Source organism: Rhinoderma darwinii, chromosome 8, assembly GCF_050947455.1.
Source record: "Rhinoderma darwinii isolate aRhiDar2 chromosome 8, aRhiDar2.hap1, whole genome shotgun sequence".
Classification (NCBI taxonomy): Eukaryota; Metazoa; Chordata; class Amphibia; order Anura; family Rhinodermatidae; genus Rhinoderma; species Rhinoderma darwinii.
The window spans coordinates 25,303,951-25,328,537 of record NC_134694.1 but is presented as its reverse complement, the minus strand read 5'-3'; the positions used below and the strand labels follow the sequence as shown (position 1 = coordinate 25,328,537).

The following is a 24,587-nucleotide window of genomic DNA, read 5'->3' as shown; positions in this document are numbered from 1 at the left end:
ATAAATGCTGCGTAAATTTTCTCCAGCAAATCCGTTACATGTAGACAATCCCTAAGAATGAAATGTGCAGTGAATTCGCAACTGAACCTGCAGCGGAATACGAATGTAACACAATAACACATTTGGATTTTGACATAGCGGATTTGTTGCAATACGTGTGGGTCTGGCCTTATATCTCCCAATGAGAATTTTGGTGACCACCGTTGCGGGGAAGGGCATTGTTTTTCTGCATACATGCTGCCATAAGGACATGATACTTACGAATGTCCGTATTGTAAACCGTGCCACTATTTCCTCTCCCCTGTTCATTCAGGAAAAGAAAGGGTTAAAACAAAATTTGAATGAGGTCAACCAGCCTAATAGCAGTCTTGTCAGCAAGGATTGGAAATGTTAACCCTATCTTATCACTTGTCTGTGTTGATTGTGGAATACCCTTTTAATTTGACATTTACCAGCTGCTGACAGTCGGGGTTCCTCTGTCTGGATACTTGTTCTTCATAGAGTATTTATATCCAGAAAGTCCACCTAAGTCTTTGATTTGCGCAGGACTGTTGTGAAAGTGCATGATCACAATAGTAATCCCAGCGCCCGCTCGTAGTATTCATGCAGTTTGCAATCCAGTCCTTTGTTTTGTGCAAACCCTCGCTGCCCCCCACCAGCTCCAGACCACAGCCTGGCACTATCAGGCAGAAACTAATGACAGCTATACATGTGTGTGGGAATGTGAGGTGCACAGCCAAAGAATTCTTCTTGTGATCAATCACTGTACAAGATTTGTAACATTTCTGTCTGGGAGTTGAAAGAAGACCCCCAGACCCCCACAGCTTGTTAGAAAACCTACCTAATCCTATTAGACAAGCAGATGGAGAGGCGCAGCAGAGAAGGCCGGTGTGATAATGTTATTCAGGTTATACAACATCTTTGATGCAAATTATTGTTGGTCAGAAGACTCTAAATAAATAGTCTCAAACTCAGGTACTGAATGAGTATTGACCTGCAGCTATAGGGGAGCTCCACCTTTACAATTGCGACATAACTCGGTGGGACTGCAGTCATTTCGCCTCTTATGCTGGGTCTCCACGGCAAACTGTGATGTGATCTGCAATTTTAAGCTGCATTACATTGCAGAAAATCTCATGGGATTTTTACATCTGTGATTTAGGAGAGGAGCCTTCTTTTAAAAGACTTTGCAATATCCCCACCCAAAAAAAGACACCTCATTTTAACAATTTTACGATTACAATATCCCATGAAATCGTATGTATTCCTGTATTATGGGGCGTATGAAATCATATTAAACACAATATTGCACTACAATCTTATGTGATCGACCGTATTCCTGTGATCACGATAATTGCTGTAGAGCCCTAGCCTTATAGTGTAGGTTTATATTCTGACTTCATTTCAGTTTACAGATGGCGACTAAAAAAGGTCACAAAAGTGTGAATTAGGATCCAAAGACATAGTATTTACACTAACTATATAGTAATCTGATCTCTAACAGACGAGATTGCTTTGTGGGATGTCCGATCTTCTGCAATCTGAAATTGCAGGCGCATTAAACAGCATGCAATGCATACATCATGCTACCACCATAATGTTAAAGGGCAATGACCCACTACTTTCTACTGCGATGACAAAGTATGATGATCGTGATGCGGAAAATCGTTGTGCCAACCTGGCATTAGAGTGTTGTTGGTCAATATACTCAGCAGTGGTACACTTCACCATTTCAGTCCATCTGTCTTTGCACAAGCATTTGCTTCATATGAAACGAGTGGTTGCTCCTTAACTTATTAGTTGTCCAAAATTGTATACATTTTACAGCATATTTAGAGGAGCCCGTAGTGTGCCGCGTGGTCAAAAACTGCTGAAATTGGTGCATTTTTTTTAACTTTTTTATTTTTTTTTAACAGGTGAAACACTTGTTTTTAACGTGTTTCACCTGTCAATTGCGTGCGGCCAAAAACAGCATTGCGAAATCATGCCAACTTGTGGTAAAAAGCGTGAGGTTTTGGACCATGCATACACCCTTAGGCCGGGTTCCCACGTAACGTAAACCCTGGGGAATCTCGGCAATGGAATTCTGTGCAGAAATTCCGCAGCATTTACAGCAGCAGCAAAGTAGATGAGATTTAGAAAATCTCATGCCCACGCTGCGGAAAAAAACTGCAGCGTAAACATTAATAACTTGATTTTAATTCTGCCGCATGTCAATTTATGCTGCGTTTTTGTTCGTTTTCTGTTGCGGGTTTTCCCCATTGAATTCAATGGGGTTGCAAAACCCGCAACAGAAAGCCAAGCGTGGCGGGTTTTGCGGCGTAATCACAGCGTTTACGCCGCAAAATGGCAACGCCGGAAGAAAAAAAATTAACATACTTACCCAGAACGTCCTCCTCATGCAGTCCGGCCTCCTGGGATGACATTGCGTCCCATGTGACCGCTGCAGCCAATCACAGGCTGCAGCATCACATGGCCTGAAACGTCATCCAGGGGGCGGAGCAGACGTCAGAAGAGGGAAATACACTCTGAAATACACTGGAAATATGCCTGCAAACCGCTTAACTGTCATTTCAATGGGAAATACACCGTTTAGTACACATGGGGCTCATTTTTAAACTTCTGAATTAAAAAACGCCTCGTTATAATACACTTTGTAAAAGGGAAGTGACGTTTTAAAGCTGATTTTCTATTAACCCTACAAAAAAAAACACTTTAAATAAAAACGCTAGCAAAAATTATTTGAAAATCAGTTTTAATAATGGATTCAGAGGCTGTTTCCTCTCAAATCAGCCTCATATTTTTGCGCTTCAAACATATGCCATGTGAACATAGCCTTAGTCTGGAAACACAAATCAAGTTTTCGTTGCAGATTTTGGTGCCAAAGCCAGAAGTGGATCCAGGAAGAAGTCTACGTATAAGTTCTTCCTTTAGATTTCTTATTCCCCTTAAATCCACTCTTGGTATTTGCTCCAAAAATTGCATCAAAACTCAATATGTGAATTCAGCCTTAGGGAGTTTGGAGAATTTCTTAATAATTGCATTGAGTTTTCCTTTTGTGAAGGAGACACAAAAGAAAACCTGTGACCACAGTGACTGTGGTAAAGATTATAGTTCAATAAGGTTATATATTCTACGTGGCCGGCCACCTACATAGCAGCATTTTTTTTCTGAATTAAAAGATTTAATGGTCAAGCAGCAGGAACCACCAGTAAACACTGGTTTATAACCCCTGCCTCTCACCATCATGGGAGCGCAGCATCTGCTGTTCTGCGCTGATAGATTTGAAAGACACTGGTGGTGAATGCATTTATCCTATTGTGTGGTTTCCTCTTGGTTAGGTCACGCAGCCAATAAAATTAACTAGTCAGTTAGGATTCACAGCAGGCATAATCTAAATAGTCTAAGAAGCTGCCCCTGTCAAGACAGAGGGTTAATTTGGTATACAGAGATCAAAAGTGACGACGAAGTACCGGACATGCTGAAGGAGTAGTACTAAATCCAGCGTGGCCGTACAAAACCCATATTATAGATTTGGCTGATGGCTAATCGCTGTCTTTGAGTAATACCAGGGCCCTCTAACCTTTTTTAGGATGGGAAAAATATATAAAATAGATTGAAACAAGTTACAGATAAATATAAAAATTGTATATCTACGATAAAACCGAGCCATAACTAGGCTTTTGTTTCACCCGGCAAAGTTTAAGTTTCCCTGTATTTATTTATCCTGGCCAAGGCAAAGTGGCTTGTTGGTACCCAGCAACCAGAAGCACATGCCCTTCTAGCCCTCCTAGTTAAACCACTGAATAATAGAAAAGATACCGAAAAATTACCAGTCGGTGCACAAATAGCCGTACTCTACTGTGCCAAGTAATACAATGCCACACAACTGCGTTATACATTGCCCAAACAATGCCATACACTGGCCACATCTAGACAGAGAATCAATGTAAAGGTGTCCGCGAGAAGTGCGACTCTCTCTATTGTGATCTGTGGGAGTTGCAGAAACAGCCGAGCAAGCGTGCACTCCCAAAGAGAAAGCCGCAGACACCTCTCCATTCATTCTCCGCCAGGAAGCAGCAGCCGCATCACTAGGTGGTACAGGGGTCAGGTGACCCCTGTTCTGGATAAGGTGTGGATCCCAGAGCTGGGACCCACATCTATTAGACATTTATGGTATATACCATAAGGGGAAATTCAGACATTATGAAGTGCGGTTAAAACTGCATTAAAAAGACATCAAATTGCGCTAAAAACGCCAGCGATTTTTGGGTGCGTTTTGGTTTTTTAACCGACTGCATTGAAAAAAATGCAGAAAAGAGCAGTAAAACACGCATGCGCTTTTTGGATGAAGTTTTGACCGCACCTCAACAGCAATGTCTAAATACACCCTTAAACCCTTCCCGATATCCGCCGTATATACAAGACACACTCTGGTGGGGGAGTATGGAGCGGGCTCACGGGCTAAGCCCGCACCATAGAACGAGCATGTCGGTTGTGTGTTACAGCCGACACTTCCGGGTAACGAGCAGCATCCTGCACGTTTAACTCATTAAATGCTGCGGTCAATAGCAACTGTGGCATTTAAATGACTAAAAACAGTAACGTTCCAAGGAACCCCCCCACCCGCGACACGATCGGGTGGTGCCGTTTGTTGGCATGGCAGCCTGGGGTCTGCCATCTTTGTACTCCTATGTAGCCCTGCCTGAGGCTGTCAGTATTACGATATACTGTAATACATTTGTATTGCAGTATATCATGCAAGCAATCTAGCAGGTTCAAATCCCCTAGGGGGGGCTAGTAAAAAAAAAAAAAAAAAAGAAACGTAAAATAAAGTTTTTTTTTCAAATAAATACATTTCTCATTTACCCTCAAGCACAATGTAAAAATAAATAACATAACTGGTATCGATGTATCGTAAAAGTCTGAACTATTACAATATAGAATTATTTGCTCCGCACAAAATAAAAAATTAAAAACGTCAGAATTGCTGTTTTGTAGACCTTTCATCTTCCACAAAAATTAAATAAAAAGTGATCAAAAATTCTCATGAACCCCAAAATGGTTCCAATAGAAACTACAACTCGCCCCGCAAAAAATAAGCCCTCATTCCACTACATCAACAGAAAAATAAAAAACATATGGCGACAAAACTCAAATTTTATTTAACAATCCGTTTTTTCCTTGTGAAAGTAGTAAAACATTAAAAAAAAAGGATAAATTTGGTTTCGCTGTAATTGTCTTGACTCGGGGAATAAAGTTAACATTCTGTTTTTCCGCACTGTGAACACCGTAAAAACAAAACCACCCAAAATATTGAGGAATCGCTGTTTTTTTCCTGTTCTGCCCCACAAATATTTTTTTTTCCCAGTTTGCCACTACATTATATACATTAGATCCGGCGGGAGAGTCCCGGTTTATCACCGATGTCCCGCTGTCCTGGGCGGTCTGCAAAATGTCCCGCTGGGCGCTGCAGCTGTATCAAAACAGACGACTGCAGCAGCGATCAGCATCAGAAGAAGGCAGGAGTCTTGGGGCGGTGTTTTTTTCCCCCTCCTCCTAAGTAAATTCTGCATCTTTTAAATAACATCTTTACACACTAATCTTACTACAATTCTGAATGCACTTTCCCAATATATCGTTATAACTTACAATGTTCCCTTTTATCGTAAGGAACATCAATTTCAAGGTGCCAGAGCTTACTCTCTAGATATTTCACTGGATTACGGTATACTCTATAATTTTCCTACAGGTGTTCAGGTTGTTATCACAAAGGCTACAGGCAGACCTTTCAGTATTAACAGTATATTATGTAATTGCCAGTTATGCAATTGCTTTCATCCTCAAATCTGGTGCTTTACATTTACTGCTTACGTTATTAAGTAAATGGCAGTTAAGAATTTAATACAAATGTGAGCACAATGGAAAAAAATAAGTGATAAATTGTGATTTTTTTTCATAATATCTTTCTCTTGTCTCGAGGATTGTACATTTAAATCCAATCAACGAGCAGGAAGATAGTAATTGCATGGTACTATACTGCCATCTGCTGTCTGAACCTGTGAACAATATACTCTGTGTTTATCTCTAACACACTTGGGTAATAAATCCTTGATCGTCATTATCTTTAACCGGATCAGGACTGGGCTATTTTGAGCCTTCAGGACCAGACACCGTTTAGGCATTTTCAGCATGCGTTCGTTAGGCTATAACTTAATTTGTTGGGCTAGCGACGTGATTTTAGTGACTAAATATATATATATATATATATATATATTTCCGTAGACGATGCAGGTTTCTTTTTTTTTTAATCATTTCTATACACATTTTTTGGTATTTTAGAATTTCTAGGCTTAAAGTTTGATAAGAATAATAAAATATGCTTTTTTTTTACTTTTTAGCAAATTTCTTTTTCTGGTAAAAATTTAGTTTTCCCGTAAAATAGACCTTTTATGTGTGATAGTTATTGCCTACCGTATATTTTGATATATTACATGTCTATTTTAGGGTAATTGGGTCTGGGCTAGCGTTATGACAATTATTGGCGGGGGGAGGTTTTTTTTGGGTCGGTATTTTATATGTAATTATGTTTTTTTGCACTTTATTTTATTATTATTATGGTCTGTCCCTCAAAGGACAGAAGAGCTTTTGGGAGACTTTTTTTATTTTTCCACTATTACTGGGACTGCACATCAGCCCTCTTATAGTGACTATTGTCACTAATAGGGCTGTGCTGGGTCTAGTTAGTGGCAGGCTGCTGCTGGGTCTAACGGCACCCAGCGATCATGTGACCAGTCATGGGACCTCTATTCATATACACTGATTGAGCGCTGTGTACAAGTGAACAGAGAAGATAGAAGCAGCGAAAGCTGCTTCTATCTTCTCCTCAGGGTCATCGGGTGTGACTGACTGCCGAAGACCCGACATTCAGCTGCCCGATCACTCGGGCAGCAAGCTAAAACCCGTGCCATAAATACTCTATCGCGGGTTTTAAGGCTCCCGACCGACGGAAGTTTATATACAGCCGGCGGTTGGCAACCGGTTAATATTATAGTGCTAAAATATTGTGTATTCAATCAGACTAAATATTGAAAACTGACAAACTAAGATCTACTATGAAGTACAAGTAAGACTACGGAGTCCCTAAAGGAGTTATCTTATAAAGATGAACCCTTTTTAAAGGCCCACATTTTTTTTTAATAAAAAGGTGTGTTTTGTGTAACTTTGTGATTTTTATTAAAAATAATTTTTTCTTTTTGAGATACAGCTGTTTTGTATTCTTTATACAGAGCAGCTGTATCTAGCGCTAATAATTGAATCGGTCAGTCCCGCAGACCTGACTGGTTCAGTGTCGGCGGGTCACGCGCAGGATCCACCTGTTATCTGTCACATCTAAGTTTATAACTTAGATGTGATAGTTTACAGGTGGATCCTGCGTGTCAGAGACACGAAGGATCAGCTGTCAATGAACCAGTCAGGTCCGCAGGACTGACGGATTCAGTGAAAAGAGCTAGATACAACAGCTCTTTATAGAGAATACAGAGCAGCTGCATCTAAAAATAAGTAAAAACTATTTGTAATACAAAGTATTTACAAAGTTACACAAAACACACGGATACATCTTTTTATTAAAAAAATAAAATAAAAAATGTTTTGCCTTTCAAAGGTATACATAGCCTATAAATAAAAGACGGCCGAGTGACTAGCTGATCACTGCAGGTCCAGCTTCTCTGACCATCAGGCTATAAATTTCCCTTCTAGCAGCCGCTACAGGGGAAATATATTACATACCGTTCAATCAAATGAGTGGCCAATCCCAACCCATTAATTTCTATGGGTACCATGTAATGTTTCATTTCTGCTGTAGAGGTGCTTCAGGGCAACCTAACAACACTTGTTGTTAGGTTCCCCTGCAGATTGTGGCTGATTGCTGGGGGTCTTAGCATCAGGACAACCTGTGGCCAGATTATTTCTGCATAAGGAGTTTTCCGCTTTGTAAAAATTTTGTTATATCACCTTGATTTGATTCATTAACTTAATGTGATTAATTTTTTTGTGTCTGAAGGTGTCAACTGTGAGACCGAGATTGACGAGTGTCAGTCAAACCCCTGCCAGAATGGAGCCACTTGCCAGGATTACATTGGCTTTTTCACCTGTGAATGCCCTTCCGGGTATGAAGGCCAGCTGTGCCAGATAGATATTGACGAGTGCCAAACCCAACCGTGTCAGAATGGAGGGATTTGCATTGATGCCATTAACAGGTTGTTTGCTCCAGATTTTCTACTTTACCTTTTGGATTTTTGCTTTACTTTTGACCCCATAAATAAGTGAATGATTTAAGTGATGCCGTGTGGTAGCTGGTACATTCTTTACTTGGGTTCTAAATTACAGGTTCCACTGCATCTGCTCTAACACTGGATTTTTAGGAAATACATGTGAAATAGATATCTTGGAGTGTGCCTCCAACCCGTGTATGAATAATGCCACATGCCAGGAAGGAATCAACGGCTATGCTTGTCTCTGTTGGGCAGGTGAGTGCACTGCTAACTCCTCACAATAAATGTCGATACTCCCATCTACCTCAAAATATTTGTGCGATAATTTGCAATCAAGGGTGTACATACTATACAGACCGACATGGTAGCTACTATGGGGACATGGAGGAAGCGGCCTAAACTATGATTGCCCCAGCGGTCTTCCCCATGGGTAGTATGAACCATACACTGGGCTTCCTCTCTCAATAGCCGGCATTAGGAATTTCATTTTGCTCTTGCTATGGGCCTACTCTCCTCTATGGATGCCCCTGCCTGCAACTATTCCTAAAACATAGCAAACTGGTTTACATTCAAATTTGAACACCATTTGAAAACTCCATTCACATGTAGCAGAAAAAATCCATGCAGAAATTATAAAATCCACAGTATGCCCATTCTGTTGAGGGTTTCCTTATCCTAATCCATATGGTTGCATACTTGCTTTGATTTTCCTTATGTCCCTTTGTACGGTGATACACTTATATATCTTCTCATTTATCGCTATGTAAGAATACCTTGGGATTGTGTATATTTCTAACTCTAATAATATTAAATGGAAAAAAAATACCAGTGATTCCATTAAAAAACAAACGATATTCGCCAGGGGCATGTTGTGTCCAATATCCCATAGTGAATGAAGCTTTAGATAAGTCCATCAGGGACGTGGAGCGGAGTTATCACTGTTCCCTATTGCTGACTTCTACATAATGACCAGCTTTACGTCTGCCAGATTCTGTAGATGAACTTCAGGTTTTATCTCCACTTAATTTCAATATAATATTACATTTTTGCATATAATTTCATGATAAACAACATATTGTGTAACCAAAATAAGCCAGACTTAAAAAGCTGAACGACAGACTGGCCATACAAGGACAAATCTGTCAAAGATATTTTTGAACAATTCGACAATGTCCTCTCCAAAGCTGTCCGTATATCTCCAGCTATGTACAGTAGTGTTCTACCAAAAACATTGATTTATCAGGTTAATGATTTTTTTTGAAGTGATATTACTACATAGCAGATAATTTACTTGTAAATGTAGTAGAGTAGTATCAAAAAACAGACCCAACAATTAGGACATGGATGCCACTCATTCTGAATACCGTATTTTTGGGACTATAAGACTCACCCAGATTTTAGACAACAGAAAATAGGAAAAAATTTATATTTTACTACTTTTACAAAGAAAAAAAACTATTGGTTAAAAAAATAATTTGTTCGGTTTCACCACATTCTGAGAGTCATAACTTTTTTTATTTTTTCATCGTTTGAGCGGTGTGAGGGCTTATTTTTTGCAGGACAAGCTGTAGTTTTTATTAGCACCGTTTTTTTGGTACATACGACTTTTTTATAATTTTTTTATTTTATTCTTTTTAGCGCTATGGTGACCAAAAAACATGTGGTGGTTTTTTTACGCCGTTTACTGTGCGAATCAAATAATGCTATATTGTAATAGTTTCGGACTTTTACAGATGCAGCGATACCAATTTTAAAAAAAACAAAAACGCATCACCCGGGAAACGACAAACAAAGTCGTCTAGGTAGTGCAACACTGATGCAAACTGTGCCTTGTATCACACCATCCATTTAAGGAAAGTGGTAAATGTCTCAAAATAGGCTCACGAAATTAAGCAGCCCAGTGGGAGACAGCGGTTGACCAAGTTTTGCCCCTGCCAGTGGCATACTACCAATCACAAACCGGATGGAGAGGTAACAAACGAAAAGCAGCTTTGATGTCCGTTTTAGCCAACAAAGTCCCTTTTTCATATTGCAAAACCCAAGCTTATGCAGAATCAAAGGACAATAAGAGACTGTACAGATGTCTGGATCGACCTCTTTTATTAGCCGACGGCAGCCTCACGAAAGGGCAGGGCAGCCCTTCAAGCCGCATCCAAAGGGTGATCACCTTATGATCCCAGCGCAATGACGGGCTCACTGTTCCGCTGATAAAAGTGCTCATCATTCCGAAACCATGAGTTCCTACCATGCAGTCTAAGAGGCTCTCCAATGAAATCTAAGTAGCAACATTGTGCTGAACAATTCTTCGGCACCATTTCCCCCCTATTACATTGGCTAAAATCGCAAAGGCCTGTAGCCAATTTGAAAAAGTACGCTTTTCTACCTGTGTGGGTTTAGCCCAAACAAGATTACATTTCTCTAACGGCAACAGTGACAATATCTCAACGTAATCCAGTTTCCATATTTGTTCCCTGACCTCAGGCTTCAAGTGAGTGCTCAAAAGCCCCTCAAAGCAGGCAGAATGCACCAGGTGAACCTCTTTCGACAGCTCAGCCACCAAACCACCCACCGCCGTCATACTAGCCATTCATCCCCTCGCTCCGCAACTGGTGGAACCTCGCTTCTGACAGGTGGTGCTACACTCCCCACCCCACTGAATGCAACTAGGCAGGTGACCCCGACTGTCCCCGCACTCCCACTGTGGACCTTTCTGCTGGCTCTAAAATACTCCTAAACAAATCGGCGCATGCTGCATTTACAGACTAGGTACTTCTGGTCCCCTCTGTGCCTCTCCCAGGATCAGTGAGGGATCGGGCCGTACTCACAGCGCCACTTCTCAGATGACCAGGAGTTGTGTGTAGGTGACTGGGAATCTCTCTTGCAAGCAGATCACATTAGCATGGATACCTCAGTAATAGTGGAATGCTTTGAACCTCTTGTGGCGATCTCAGGCCTTACATGTTGTGTGATCCTTGTATTAAGGGCATGAGGAGAGCAGCGAAAAACTATTGATCAGTATAGGATCATCAGTGACCCATATGGTATATGGACCCATGGCAAGAATATAGGCATAATCAAAAGAAAAGGAAAAGGGTGGGGGTTAGAAGGGAAAATCAATAAAAACATTTTAAAATGGCGATTTAATGAGGAATCTAAATTTCAACTCAGGGGCAAGAAATAACTGTATAAATGTGATACTCATCTAGGAGTAACTGATCGGATGTAGGTGGATAATGTTGTAAGTCCAGCAAGAAGTCAAGGCACGTGCTGGGATGAGGTTGAGCCTCAACTGCTGCGTGCCTGGCTGAAGGGGCCAGCAAGTCTGTAGGAAGGCTTCAAAGCTGACCTCTTGGCTTTTAAGTTGCTGCTTTATACTGTAAGCTGGCCATAGACTCGAATCAAATTACGGTTGTATACTGGAAAATATCTATCTCCTCATCCTGTTTTCCTAATGGAATAAAATCGACATGTTTTAATTGACCACCTTAGACAAGTTAAACCGCACACATTATGCGACTCGGACTATGATGTTGGAGAGCCCAATTGCCAATTCTGCTTTACATTACTGTTTTTACAGGATATTCTGGAGATCATTGTGAGTTGGATATTGATGAATGTGCTGACCGCCCATGCAAATATGGCGCCTGGTGTTTAGAACGGTCAAATCAGACACTTTATGGAACACAAGAAGAGTTTAGTTCAGATTTCAGCTATGACCAAGCTGCAGGATATGTGTGCAGGTGTCAACCCGGATTCACAGGTAAGCAGCTTCTATTAAAACCCAGGTCTGCTGGATTCATTTGGGTTATTGCTTCTATCTAAACCAAGGCATCGTACAGACAGAGATTATTTTTCTCTAATTTTGCTCAATCCCATAGTTTAAATATATTGGCGTGTGTTTATGGGGAAATTATTTTGTAGAAGTATTTTGTTTAGTAAGGATTAATTTTAAATTACTATCACCTGTGCTATATATGGCTCCCACATAATCCTTAGATCTGTACAGGAAGTGAGGCTCACAATCTAATATAAATAAATCCTGAACATTCTCTAGAGCCAATTTTTTAGAAAGACCGTTACCATAATGTGAGTGAATATTTATTTAGGCACTTTGGTTAAAAAAAAACTCCGCTCTTCCCTAGTCTCTCAATGCAAGTTTATGAGAGCCTCGATGTGAGTCTCAAAGACTTGCATTGAGAGACTGACCTCTGGTGCCTACATCAGACCCTATAGGATTCTGAGGGACAGAGTGGGCATTACGTGACTCAACAGTGGGCAGGAACTGAGCGGCGAGCTGTTCAATACAGTGCCTTGTAAGTGAATACACTTTACTAGCCGAAGTGCTTCTTGAAATGTGTTTTTTAGGTAATACACATAGATGGCTTGTCCATAAACACCACCCATCCAATACTAATGTATACGCCATCAATAGTATTTCTGGAAAACTGCTAGGGACAAGCATGTGCATATCATAATTGCATCTGAGGTAGGATCCATTTCTTTTTATGTATACAAACGAGCGAGCACAAACAAGATTTTGTACTCTGGAAACGGACTATTATATATATATATATTTTTATGAGCATCAAGTGTTAAAAAGAGCGCTTTTCATCCCTCAGAGAGTTGACTTTTTTTCGTGTTCTTGAAGGTGGTGGGTCCTGTATATAAGACATAGGCACCTTCAAACAAAACCTACATTATTAATACATATTTATATAGTAAGGGCAATAATACTCATGTACTATTGACACTAAATGAAGCTAAAATCTCCAAACACTCTCTGCTGTGTTAGTCTGTATAGAGCACGTGCCCCTGATTTGTGCCCCGCTAGTCTCCTAGGATGTAAAGCTGCGTATGCCTATTAGATAAATGTTGGTCGAGCTTGCAGATTTTGGCAGGATCTGCTAACAATTTAATGTGTATGAGGGCCACCTGACTGTCCCCTGACAACAGATGTTGTTGGGAGAAGAGGATCGGGCATGAAATCTTACTTACCCTATCTCCCCCCCCCCCCCCCCCAACAGCTGCCATCAGGGGACATCCCTTGTTCTGCAGGACGAACTGCTATCACAAGGATCTAATGCTGTCTTGTCTCCCTCTCGCTTATTGAATCTATAATCTCTATAGTAACCATACAAAACTTAACGTGGCAGATTTGTTAATACTGGCATACTTCTGAGCCCATATATGCTGGCTTTACATGGTGTTGCTCACCACCACTTTGCTCACCACCACTTTTTTCTATAGAAAGAATGGCTTCATTAATATTGCATTTAATCTAAGATTTACTTTTTAGCAATGGAATTTTGATAGAAAACCGGCGTAATTGCATTGATAAATCTCCTCCACTGTGTAATGTTTACTGGGGATGTGAACCCACTGGGCTACTCCGCCGTAACGGAGTAGCTGCTGGCAAGACAGATATAGGTCAGTCACAGGAAGATGGTACCTTAGTGGCAGGCTGGATACAGTCCGATTGCATGTAGTGGGAGCAGGCTGGTGCCGGATCACTGGGAGCAGGCTGGTGCCGGATCACTGGGAGCAGGCTGGTGCCGGATCACTGGGAGCAGGCTGGTGCGGGACTGACCACGGACACGGGACTGACCACGGACACGGGACTGACCACGGACACGGGACTGACCACGGACACGGGACTGACCACGGACACGGGACTGACCACGGACACGGGAGTGACCACGGACACGGGACTGACCACGGACACGGGATTCAGGAAACTGGATACGGAACATTTGCAGACTAGCACTGGGTTAGTAACAACATTGCTCGGCCACTTGGTTAGTGGGCAGAGTTTCTTAAATAGTTCAGGGTATCCAGGGATAAGCTGGGGACACTTTTACAGGTGTGTGCACTGGCCCTTTGAGAACAAGCACTAGTGTGCGCGCACCATACGAGCACAGTCCAGGGGAGAAGGCAGAATGCAGAGCGTACCGGCGTCCCTGGGAAGGGAGACGTAGGTGGAGATGCACAGTCATCTGGTCGCGGCTGCCGGTAAGAGGGAAATGTCGGTGGTAAGTGACTGCTGGCATAACACACATGGAATATATTCTGTAAAGTAAAATAAAACCGTACGAACACTAAATGTTAGCAGTTTAGCTATGTTTAGTATGGACATAGTATATTGCAGATAACCCCTTGTACTTCATTTCTAGGGGAAAACTGTTCTGTGAATATTGATGAATGTGCCTCTGCTCCGTGTCAGAATGGCGGATCCTGTTTTGATTATCTGAATGGGTTCCTATGTGAGTGTGCTCCGGGATACAGTGGTAAGTCAGACATTTATATATTGCTAACTTAAAGGAATATTAAACTTAGAGATAAATCATAAAAGTAAAGTGAATATAAACTTGCTCACACTGTCAGTCTGCATGCTGCTGACAAAAACAGTCTTGTAGAAAAACTGCAGAGAACACTGGTTCATACCCTGCTAATCTGTCTCATTTTTGGATGCTGAGCTTCGGAGTGGGTGCCGTTGCATTGGATCCTTGTTTCCTACTGCAGACAGGGAGGGGAATCCTATTGCAGCCAGTTATCTTACAGCCAGACACACAATTGTGAGGAGGAGGAGGAGGAGGAGGAGGGGGGAAATAGCTCATCTCCTGGGACATATGTAGAAGATTTCTTCATATATTTCTTAATATTAATTGCAATACGAGACAAAATAGGAGCAAAGGAAAGGTGGAGATTAAAGAGGCTCTGTCACCAGATTATAAATGCCCTATCTCCTTCATAATCTGATCTGCACTGTAATGTAGATAACAAGTGTTTTTTATTTTGACAAACGATAATTTTTCAGCAAGTTATGAACATTTTTATATTTATGCTAATTCGTTTCTTAATGCCCAACTGGACATTTTTTAACTTTTGACCAAGTGGGCATTGTAAAGAGCCAGGATGTAAAGACCTCCAGCCAGGATGCGATGTCTATTCACACTCCCGACACTTCGGTAACGTTTCTGTGTGGAATTACTCACACAGCACTGTGTGATCTTGCGAGATCACGCTGTGCTGTCATTCACAGCGTGATCTCACGAGAACATGCTGTGCCGTGAATAAGTCCCACAGAAACTTTACCAAAGTGTCGGTAGTGTGAATAGACATCGCATCCTGGCTGGAGGCAATGTCTATTCACTCTCAAGACATTTCAGTAAAGTTAATGTGGGTGTATGTGACAGCACAGCATGATCTCGTGAGATCACGCTGTGCTGTGAATACAAATGGACATCAATGGAGAGAAGTGTATGACGCTTATTGGTCAGCGGCATACACTCTTCTTTACAACGCCCACTTGGTCAAAAGCATAAATCTAAAATTGTTCATAACTTACTCAAAAATTATCGTTTGTCAAAATAAAAAACACTTGTTATCTACATTACAGCGCCAATCAGATTATATAGGAGATAGGGCACTTATAATCTGGTGACAGAGCGTCTTTAAGGGAGAAAATGCTGGGATTAGTTTTTTTTGCGTGCTCTTTGTATGTTTGGGGTTCCTTTAACAGAGTAGTAGAGAAGTTCTAACTTTCTAATAAACAGTTCTTTTTCAAAATGCAATCCTTAAAGGGGTTTTCCATGTTCTGACAACTGATGATCTAGCCACCTTATAGGTCATCCGTATATGATCGGAACGTGTCCGACATACGGTCACCGCACAGATCCGCCACTCTGGCTGCCTCCGGGCACAGTTACTATGTTTTGTTTCCTTATGGAGATGTGGAATGGATGCATCTACAGCTAGGGTGGCCGCTTCTATGTAGCTCCTGGCTCTAAATCCCATGACAAACTAGTGGCCAAGATTTAGCGAGAGTGCCAGATTCCTGGCATCATCTTAGTGCCCCAGACATATGTTTTGATTTAAGTATTCAGTTCGCTGACTGTAGAGTGAATAACACAGGGAGAGATGGGCCCATTGCTGCTGAATGGCTACTGAAGGGCCATAAAGGAGATAATTATTGTATTATGGGGCATTGTGGCTGGCACACTAATACTGCACTCCTCTATCTGATTACTTTATGGTTTCTGATTTTTGGCTGTTAAAATTGTATGGATTATTTTGTATAGTGGGCACAATAATCAGTTTTTTATCTGTTTGGTCTACACTACTTTATGAATGCTGCAGTTTGGAATATGTGCAAGGTGGCACCACTGTGTAGGTATTCTGTAACTCAAGTTCCTTTAAAGTTTACTGTTGCACATGCTTCTCAGCTTCCGTAGTTGAAGCTCCTGAATGTTTAGCCAATCAACTAAAAATAAAAAAATATTGAAATAAACTTACATATTAATAGCATGTGATCAATAAAAGTATCATGCAGAAGACAAAGTTGGCGCCCGATTCTAACAAAGTGAAAAAAAAATAAGTAGGTGCTAATCTGGTGTGACTGCAACGCTATAGCAAACAAACACAAAGATACATATGCATCCGGTGCATTCACATCAGTAGCATCAGTTCTTTTGTCTCTCAAGTGATTACAACTAATGCAAAAATGTATCCGTTACCATCAGGCTTTTTCACAATTTTTTACTTCAAAACCATCAGTTGTCATTAGTTGTCATCTGTTCTTACCATCCGTTTTTACCACAATGGTCCACCAAAAAGGTAGTCTAAGGTCTGAAAATGTGAGAATTGTGTGTGGTAAATTGGATACATGATAGATTAGATACATGTTGTGTACTTGCCATTTCACAAAAAAACGTGATCCAGGCATGTCAGGGCTCTCCTCTGCTCTGACACACACATTGTAATGTCACGAGTGTCATAGTCTGTGTAGCGCCGAGAGGGAGAGCCCAGGAGGCAGCTGCTATCCACTCAACTCATCTCAGATCTTCGAAGCAGCCTTGTGTACCTGCAAAGATGTCACTAGTCCTAACTTCAGGGAAAAGCTAGTTTTTAGTGCCTTTACAGCTACCCAATCTCACCCCACATCTATGCTATTTATAGTTTATATTCAAACAATAAGGTCCAGGTGTCGGCCGTTAAAAACAGCCATCTTGGTCCGTTTTTGATTGGCGTCTTGCATCTGTTCCCTGCTTCTGTTTTTGATGGCCGATTATGACTAATTTTGCATCCGTTTATCACTGTCCGTTTTAAAAACTGATGAATTTCATTCATAGTGCCACACCCCCCTGTAGACAATACCACAGTGCCCTCTGTAGATGCCACGGTGCCCTCTGTAGATGGCGCGCCACACAGCCGCCTCTAGATAGCGCGCCACCCATGCCCCCCCTGCAGATAGCGCTTTTTTCCTGCAGATAGTGGAATCCCCAGCCAGATCATTGCCGGCACTCTGGCCAGGGATTCCGCTCCTGGAGGAGTAGATAGCACCACAGTGCCCTCTGTAGATAATGACACAGTGCCTCCTGTAGATAGTCGGGTGCCCCTGACGTCTGTTAGGTGTACTTTTCTGAAAAGAGATATTTCCGTCTCCTACATCTTCCCACTCGCAGGCAAGATAACCCCATTATGATTAGGTACCTATTGCACTTCATTTCCTCCTATAAGGAGACATGTCCTCTTACCGAGAGAACTGTGGGATATATGTAATAAATTCATAAAATGTAATTGCTATCCCAGATGTGGAGAATTACACAGGTTTCACTACTTTTTATGGATTGTACATAAGGTGCAGGCCTTAGGGAAACATATTTTCTTTAATGAAAGGAAATGAAGTCTAAAGAAGAAGGGATTTGGCTTGGAGCTTCAGACAGTGACCAGTGGAGGAGTCTGCCATCCCTGCCCTCAGTCCTGCTATGTCAGCTTCCCTGGAGGGCAGGAGAGGTTGAGAATGCAGTGGGAGCTGCGTGTTATAAACAATTCATCCTGGAGCAGGGTAGGAGGAACAGCACAATGAGTAGATTAGTTCCAGGGGTTAAACACTGTTGTGTTAAAAAAAAAATATATATATATATATATATATATATATATATATATATATATATATATATATATATATATATATATATATATTAAAATAAACTGCCCTGAAAGATCTTGAAAAAGAACCTGTTAAACCTGCAGATAAAGGAGGGGGATTGGCATTTTAAATAAATTTGACTATCATATTGAAATGATGAGACTATCTGACTGTGTTACATATAAGAATCTTAAAAATAACCCAATGGAAGTTCATAAAAAACAGTTGGGGAGTCTACTCTTAGGGCTTATTCAGACAAATGGGATATACGTCCGTGCAACGCGCGTGATTTTCATGCGCGTCGCACGGACCTATATTAGTCTATGGGGCCGTGCAGACAGTTGCGTGATTTTTACGTAGCGTGAGTCCGCTGTGAAAAACCCACGACATGTCCGTTCTTTGTGCGTATTTCGCGCATCACGCACCCATTGAAGTCAATGGGTGCGTGAAAACCACGCGCACCACTCGGAAGCACTTCCGTGGGACGCGCGGGATTCGCACAACAGCTGTAAAACTATGAATGAAAACATCCAAACGGAGTGTCATAATGATGGCGGCTGCGTGAAAATCACGCAGCCGCGCATCATACGGGGCTGACACACGGAGCTGTTAAGTGCCTTTTGCGCACGCAAAACGCTGCGTTTTTTTGCGTGCGCAAAATGCACACGCTCGTGTGAATCCGCCCTTAGATGCAAAAAGGAGGGGCATTTTAAACAAGAATGAGTTTGAGTATCTTAATGTCAAATATCCAAAGACCCCAGTAATTAATTATTTACCAAAAATCCATAAGAATAAAATCCATCCGGGTCGGCCTATTGTGGCTGGAATAGACTCACTCACTTGTCGTATCTCTGAATATGTTGATTGCTTTCTGCAAAAATATGGTGTAACCACCAGATCCTATCTTAGGAATTTTAGACAGTTGAGTGAAGAATTAAATAATATAGATGTTAGTAGAGATAACCCTATGTACATGTTCTATATCATCATTATACACTTGTATACCGCACGACTTAGGGATTTAGGCTGTTGAAAATATCCTGAGTTTGGACAAAATCATGACACTTGAACAAAGTTTCTTTATTGTAGACCTTATTAGGTTTAATTTAGAGAATAATTATTATTGTACGATTTGGTTTATTACCTCCAGACCGCTGGTACCGCTATGGGTGCGAAATTTGCACCCAGCTACGCTAATCTGTACCTGGCGGTCTGGGAGGATTCCTTTATCTACTCAAGTAACAATCTATTTTTGAAATCTATAAAAATGTATAAGCGTTATATAGACGATGTGGTTATTGTTTGGGAAGGTAAAATAGGGGACCTGATATGTTTCATTAATTATATAAATGACAATGAACACAATCCAGTATTAACTGCCGAATATAGTGACCGTAATGTCGGCTTTCAGGATCAAGAAATTTTTATAGAGAATGAGAAATGATGTACTAGAAATTATTTTAAACCCACAGATTGCAATAGTTACATTGAGCACTCTAGTTGCCATTTTAAACCCTGGTTTAGGAATATCCCAAAGGAGCAGTTCAATAGGATAAAAATAAATTGCACTAAAATAGAGGACTTTGATACACAATCACAAATTATGAAATCTCGTCTGCTAGAACGTAGTTATGACCAGCAAAGAGCATCATCAGCACTAAAGGATGTTCGAGAAGAAATTATGGCGAACCCGAGCGATAATAATAAAAAAAATTGACTGTGTATGGAAACTATTAAAAATAAAGATACAAAAATTATTAGGGTTCCGTTTATTACAACATATTCATCAGGCTCTTCAGCAATACGGAACATTATTAAAGACAACTGGCATATTGTCAGTAATGATCCGATTACAGGTGCTAGCTTGCTGGATACATCGCAGAGCACCAAATATAAAAGATTTAATTACCAATAGTTATATAAAACCACCATTAAAATCTATTAATATTGCAAAAGTTTTTTTTCCCTGCAACAGGTGCAAAGCATGTAGTTAGGGTGGATACAGCAAAAGAAAGAGAAATTGTACGCTTTTTTCAGATGCTGAAAATAAAAGAAATGATTATATTAAACAATTTATAACGTGTAATACTAAAGGAGTCATATACTTACTACGGTGCCTATGTGGATACTTCTATGTGGGAAGGACAGCTCGCAAACTTAAAACAAGGATAGCGGAACACTGCAACAACATTAGGAAAGGCAAATTAGACCACAGTGTATCCCCACATTATGCTAGAGTGCACAATAAAGATCCTAAGGACACTGTATTTTTAGGTATTGAGGTTATTAATAACCATTGAAGGGGAGAGGATTATATTAAAAAAATGAGTAAACAAGAAAGTTTTTGGATATATCGACTAAAAACGCTCCAACCCTTAGGACTCAATTCAGATTTAGAACTGAAATCCTTTCTATAAAAATGTGTGTATGGATGATTTCAAACATCTATTCCTTCCATATATAGTGGAGTCATTCTTGCCATGGTTAATAAATGGGTAATGTTTTTGTAGAATGTAGTGTCGCTATGTTTAACATATTGCTAACACTACAGCTTAGTTATTCCCCTTGTATAAGATGAAATGAATATTGTTACAATTTATATTGGTTCAATTATCCTGGTGAAATATGACGCAGAGAATTTGTTTATCTAGAATATGGAGTTGAATATGTTATTCCGATTCTTTTACTAATGATGCAGTAGTTTGCATTTTGGAGTGAATTTTGATTTCTTCCTCTTGTGCAATATAAAGTAGTTGGTTTTTATTGTCAATTACTTACTTTTGGAGATATGTGCTGTAGATTAATGTGATCTGGATTCCCCATTGACTATGTAGTAGTTCATATTCCCTAATGAATTACTGCCCATTTCGTAGCAGATCGTATATTCAAATGAACTACTGGTGACCGTCGAATCAGTCCTCGGATTGGTTTAGCTGTCTTTCGACTCTGGTGGGGAGATTAGCTCCACACATACCAGATAAGCGGTAAATACGAAATCAACTAGAATATGAAATAATTTATAAAGTTTAAATTACAGGAACATTTGTAGAACGTTTTTACAAATATACATCCTTTAATAATGTTTGTCCTTTTATGTATTATTTGATATATTCATGTGACTATTGCCGACATTGTAAAATTTGTTTAAAATATGATGTTTTAACTATTTTGGTACATGCATATCAACGTAGTAGCGGCTATTTCATTGGACATGTCACTCATGCCCCAGAGCAAGCCCGAAGGGCGAAACCCAGGGTCGGGCGAGACTATTTGGCGTGCCGCTTGTGCTTTTAACGATTTTATCGAATCATTTGGTCTTTATTGATTGTAACCTTGTGAGTATGGATTAAAACGGTGTGTAACAAAAGTTTCAGAAAGTGTTGCACAGCAGATAGAATTTCACATGACAGGCTTAGATACAGGGTCTAAGCAGTCAGTATCTTTTTACTTACCCTCAGCGGCAGATTTGGCATTTCTGGGGCCCCAATCAAAGACACGCGGTGCCACACGCAGTGCCCCCTGTGGAGAGTGCCACACGTGGTGCCCCCTGTGGAGAGTGCCACACGTGGTGCCCCCTGTGGAGAGTGCCACATGCGGTGCCCCCTGTGGAGAGTGCCACACGCGGTGCCCCCTGTGGAGAGTGCCACACGCGGTGCCCCCTGTAGATATTTCCCCCTGTAGAGAGTGCCACGAACAGTGCCCCCTGTAGAGAGTGCCACGGTGCCCCCTGTAGTATTCAATTGTACCTACACTACCGTTCAAAAGTTTAGGGTCACTTAGAAATTTCCTTATTTTTGCAAGAAAAGCACAGTTTTTTTCAATAAAGATAACATTGAATGAATCAGAAATACACTCTATACATTGTTAATGTGCTAAATGACTATTCTAGCTGCAAACGTCTGTTTTTTAATGCAACATCTACATAGGTGTATAGAAACCCATTTCCAGCAACCATCACTCCGGTGTTCTAATGGTACATTGTGTTTGCTAACTGTGTTAGAAGGATAATGGATGATTAGAAAACACTTGAAAACCCTTGTGCAATTATGTTAGCACCGCTGTAAACAGTTTTGCTGTTTAGAGGAGCTATAAAACTGACCTTCCTTTGAGCTAGTTGAGAATCTGGAGCATTACATTTGTGGGTTCGATTAAACTCTCAAACTGGCTAGAAAAAGAGAGCTTTCATGTGAAACTCGACAGTCTATTCTTGTTAGAAATGAAGGCTATTCCATGCGAGAAATTGCCAAGAAACTGAAGATTTCCTACAACGGTGTGTACTACTCCCTTCAGAGGACAGCACACACAGGCTCTAACCAGAGTAGAAAGAGAAGTGGGAGGCCCTGCTGCACAACTGAGAAACAAGACAAGTACATTAGAGTCTCTAGTTAAATAGAAATAGACGCCTCACAGGTCCTCAACTGGCAGCTGCATTAAATAGTACCCGCAAAACGCCAGTGTCAACGTCTACAGTGAAGAGGCGACTCCGGGATGCTGGCCTTCAGGGCAGAGTGGCAAAGAAAAAGCCATATCTGAGACTGGCTACTAAAAGGAAAAGATTAATATGGACAAAAGTACACAGACATTGGACAGAGGAAGATTGGAAAAAAGTGTTATGGACAGACGAATCGAAGTTTGAGGTGTTTGGATCACACAGAAGAACATTTGTGAGACGCAGAACAACTGAAAAGATGCTGGAAGAGTGCCTGACGCCATCTGTCAAGCATGGTGGAGGTAATGTGATGGGTTGCTTTGGTGCTGGTAAAGTGGGAGATTTGTACAAGGTAAAAGGGATTTTGAATAAGGAAGGCTATCACTCCATTTTGCAACGCCATGCCATACCCTGTGGACAGCGCTTGATTGGAGCCAATTTCATCCTACAACAGGACAATGACCCAAAGCACACCTCCAAATTATGCAAGAACTATTTAGGGAAGAAGCAGGCAGTTGGTATTCTATCTGTAATGGAGTGGCCAGCGCAGTCACCAGATCTCAACCCCATAGAGCTGTTGTGGGAGCAGCTTGACCGTATGGTACGCAAGAAGTGCCCATCAAGCCAATCCAACTTGTGGGAGGGGCTTCTGGAAGCATGGGGTGAAATTTCTCCCGATTACCTCAGCAAATTAACAGCTAGAATGCCAAAGGTCTGCAATGCTGTAATTGCTGCAAATGGAGCATTCTTTGACGAAAGCAAAATTTGAAGGAGAACATTATTATTTCAAATAAAAATCATTATTTCTAACCTTGTCAATGTCTTGACTATATTTTGTAGTCATTTTGCAACTCATTTGATAAATATAAGTGTGAGTTTTCATGGAAAACAACACAAAATTGTCTGGGTGACCCCAAACTTTTGAACGGTAGTGTATGTCCTGAGGACACAGATGCAATTGAATGTGGTAGTCGTCTGGGGATGCAGGGCGCCGGGCCAAGAATCCGGGTGCTTCCGCCAAAGGGGCATGGTGCTCTAGAGAATGGGTGCACATCATGTGGCCCGCATGGCTGTATGAGTTCTGTTTTATGCAACTTAAAGTAGCAAACCAGATAAAACTGTTATTGTGTTATGCCTAGTTCAGACCTGGAGAGGCAATGCAAGACTGGTATTATCTCTTTGGTGTTCTTTAAATCCCTGTGTTATACCCTGCACCAGGCATAATGCAGTGGATCAGTTTTACCCACATTGTTTTTTTTAAAGGGTTTTTACCTGTTGTTAGGCACTCCAGAGAGGGGGAGAGGAAGTGCAGGGTGCTCTCTCTCTGTTGTAGGGTATGGAATTTGCAAAACTTTTGTCTGTTTCTGTGTTTTCCCAATAGATGGGAGTCCCAAAAGTAGAACCCTCACATGTCAGATATTTATGGCATCTACTGTTGATATGGCATAAGTGTCCCAGATGGAGATACCTCTAAGTATTAGTGCGGCCCTTGGGAGCAGTACAATATGACAATGTGGCCCTCGGACTAAAAAAAGGTTGTACTGCTCTCGAGTAAGCATGGGAGCTTACTGCATACTGTTATTATTGAGTTCAACACCCAATAGTGTATAAAAGTGTGTAATGAGCTCCTACTTACTAATGGTAACTGAAGGTAGCCAGGACATAAGACACATATTTAGTCCACAGTCTAGCATAGAACCTTTCTTTATTGTACATATAATAATATTGACTTTAAATTTGGCGACCAAAAAATATTATGTGGCTCTTCAATTTAGACTTCGGAGCTATAGGTGCTCGAATTATGATTATTATTATTTTGGCTAAAGCACTGCTTTAACATGCGGAACAAATGCCATTCTGATAATTTACATTTATTAATTTCTTCAGATAAATTGTAATTTTCCACTACAGAATTCTAGTCCATACTTTGCCACCCAATGGTCCTTCAAAGCAA

At 40.9% G+C, this 24,587-nt stretch overlaps 1 protein-coding gene across 2 annotated transcripts in view; it reads left to right on the top strand.

Moving 5' to 3' along the window:
- The window catches only part of CRB2 (crumbs cell polarity complex component 2), a 129,151-nt gene that overhangs the window by 30,029 nt on the left and 74,535 nt on the right, over positions 1 to 24,587 (top strand). For both annotated transcript variants that reach the window (XM_075835516.1, XM_075835515.1), the window contains exons 3-6: positions 8,066 to 8,261; positions 8,392 to 8,531; positions 11,854 to 12,036; positions 14,447 to 14,560. In XM_075835516.1, coding sequence (XP_075691631.1) covers positions 8,066 to 8,261; positions 8,392 to 8,531; positions 11,854 to 12,036; positions 14,447 to 14,560 — 633 coding nt within the window. The remainder of the gene's footprint in view (positions 1 to 8,065; positions 8,262 to 8,391; positions 8,532 to 11,853; positions 12,037 to 14,446; positions 14,561 to 24,587) is intronic.